Raw genomic sequence first — 1,793 nt, forward strand, 5'->3', positions numbered from 1 at the left:
GATAAAGACCACGCCCATAAATCAAAATGGCTGCCTTCAAACTAGACAGAGTTAGGGAAAGATAATTTATTTGTAGTTTGTTGATGTTACTCTTTTACAGGCTGCTGTGTTGAAATCTGCTGAAGGACTTATTGACTTTGTTAATAAAGGACCCTCTCCTTATCATGGTAAGGCACAGCTGTTGACTTAACATTTTGCATTGAGACGAATTTCTGAAAAATACCCTGTACTATAGTCCATGATTTTAACAAAAATGGCTCCGAAATTACCCTCAATTTTTATTACATTTTCTGATACATATTGATGTCCTTATGCTATGTAGAAAGTTTGAGCTGATTCCGACTTCAATTTTTCAAGTTACAGCCATTTTAAGAAAATGCCAAAAATTTTGAAAAATACCCAAGGCTATAGTCCATGGTTTTTTCCAAAAAATGGCTCCGAAATCACCCCCAATTTTTATTACATTTTCTGATACATATTGATGTCCTTATGCTGTGTAGAAAGTTTGAGCTGATTCCGACTTCAATTTTTCAAGTTACAGCCATTTTAAGAAAATGCCAAAATTTTGAAAAATACCCAAGGCTATAGTCCATGGTTTTTTCCAAAAAATGGCTCCGAAATCACCCCCAATTTTTATTACATTTTCTAATACATATTGATGTCCTTATGCTGTGTAGAAAGTTTGAGTATAGTCCATGGTTTTTTCCAAAAAATGGCTCCGAAATCACCCCCAATTTTTATTACATTTTCTAATACATATTGATGCCCTTATGCTGTGTAGAAAGTTTGAGCTGATTCCGACTTCAATTTTTCAAGTTACAACCATTTTAAGAAAATGCCAAAATTTTGAAAAATACCCTGTGATGTATTGTGTCATAATATTTGTGTTTCTCATAGTTGTTGAGGAATGCAAGAGGCAGCTGATGGAGAGGAATTTTACTGAATTAAAAGAAAAGGAGTCATGGGAGATCAAACCTAATGGATTGGTATGATAAAATACACATGTACACATATACTGAACTTTGATAAAAGGATTACCCACAATATGAAATGTACTTTATCTGACTGATGTACATGTACATGTACATGTACATGTATATGTACATGTTTTTTTACGTGTACAGTAATAGAATAGTTTATAGGTTCTCTCTCTCTTTTCCCTCTAGTATTTTGTCGTTAATAATTTCTCAACTATTATTGCGTTTGCAGTAGGTGGCCAGTATAAGCCCGGTAATGGTTTCAATGCTGTTGGAGCCCACACTGATAGTCCTTGTCTCAAAGTATTTAACCACTGAAATGTGAGTTTGTGCTTTAGTTTATAATTTGATGCTTTAGGTGAAGCCAAGGTCTAATCGCTCACGTTGTGGCTACCTCCAGGTAGGGGTCGAGTGTTATGGAGGAGGGATATGGCACACCTGGTTTGACAGGGACTTGACAGTCGCTGGACGAGTTGTTGTCCGTGTAAGCTAATCCAGAACATGTTTTTTATGTTGATAACTACACAGTACTATGAAGTTGTTCATTATTATTATTATTATTATTATTATTATTATTATTATTCTATCTTTATTCAGTCCAGCAAAGGTTTGGAGCATAAACTGGTTCATATCAAGAAGCCAATCCTTTGTGTCCCCAATGTCTGCATTCATCTTGCTCGTGATGATCATCTCAAGTTTGCTCCTAACAAAGAGAATCACATGTAACTAGCCACCATTTCAAGCATTCCATCATTATATTATATTGTGACACACACACATAGTCTGCCAGTTTTAGCTACTTCAACAATGCAGGAG

At 35.2% G+C, this 1,793-nt stretch overlaps 1 protein-coding gene across 1 annotated transcript; it reads left to right on the forward strand.

Annotated features, from left to right (window-relative positions):
- The first annotated feature begins 6 nt into the window (after positions 1 to 6).
- LOC109580137 (aspartyl aminopeptidase-like) lies at positions 7 to 1,703 on the forward strand. Its single transcript, XM_020005661.1, has 6 exons — positions 7 to 50; positions 101 to 167; positions 898 to 986; positions 1,167 to 1,280; positions 1,336 to 1,461; positions 1,575 to 1,703. The coding sequence occupies exons 1-6, from the start codon at positions 27 to 29 to the stop codon at positions 1,701 to 1,703; spliced, it is 549 nt and encodes a 182-aa protein (XP_019861220.1). The 5' UTR covers positions 7 to 26.
- The last annotated feature ends 90 nt before the right edge of the window (positions 1,704 to 1,793 follow it).

This window comes from Amphimedon queenslandica, unplaced genomic scaffold, assembly GCF_000090795.2.
Source record: "Amphimedon queenslandica unplaced genomic scaffold, v1.1 AMPQUscaffold_11132, whole genome shotgun sequence".
In the NCBI taxonomy this organism is placed as follows: domain Eukaryota; kingdom Metazoa; phylum Porifera; class Demospongiae; order Haplosclerida; family Niphatidae; genus Amphimedon; species Amphimedon queenslandica.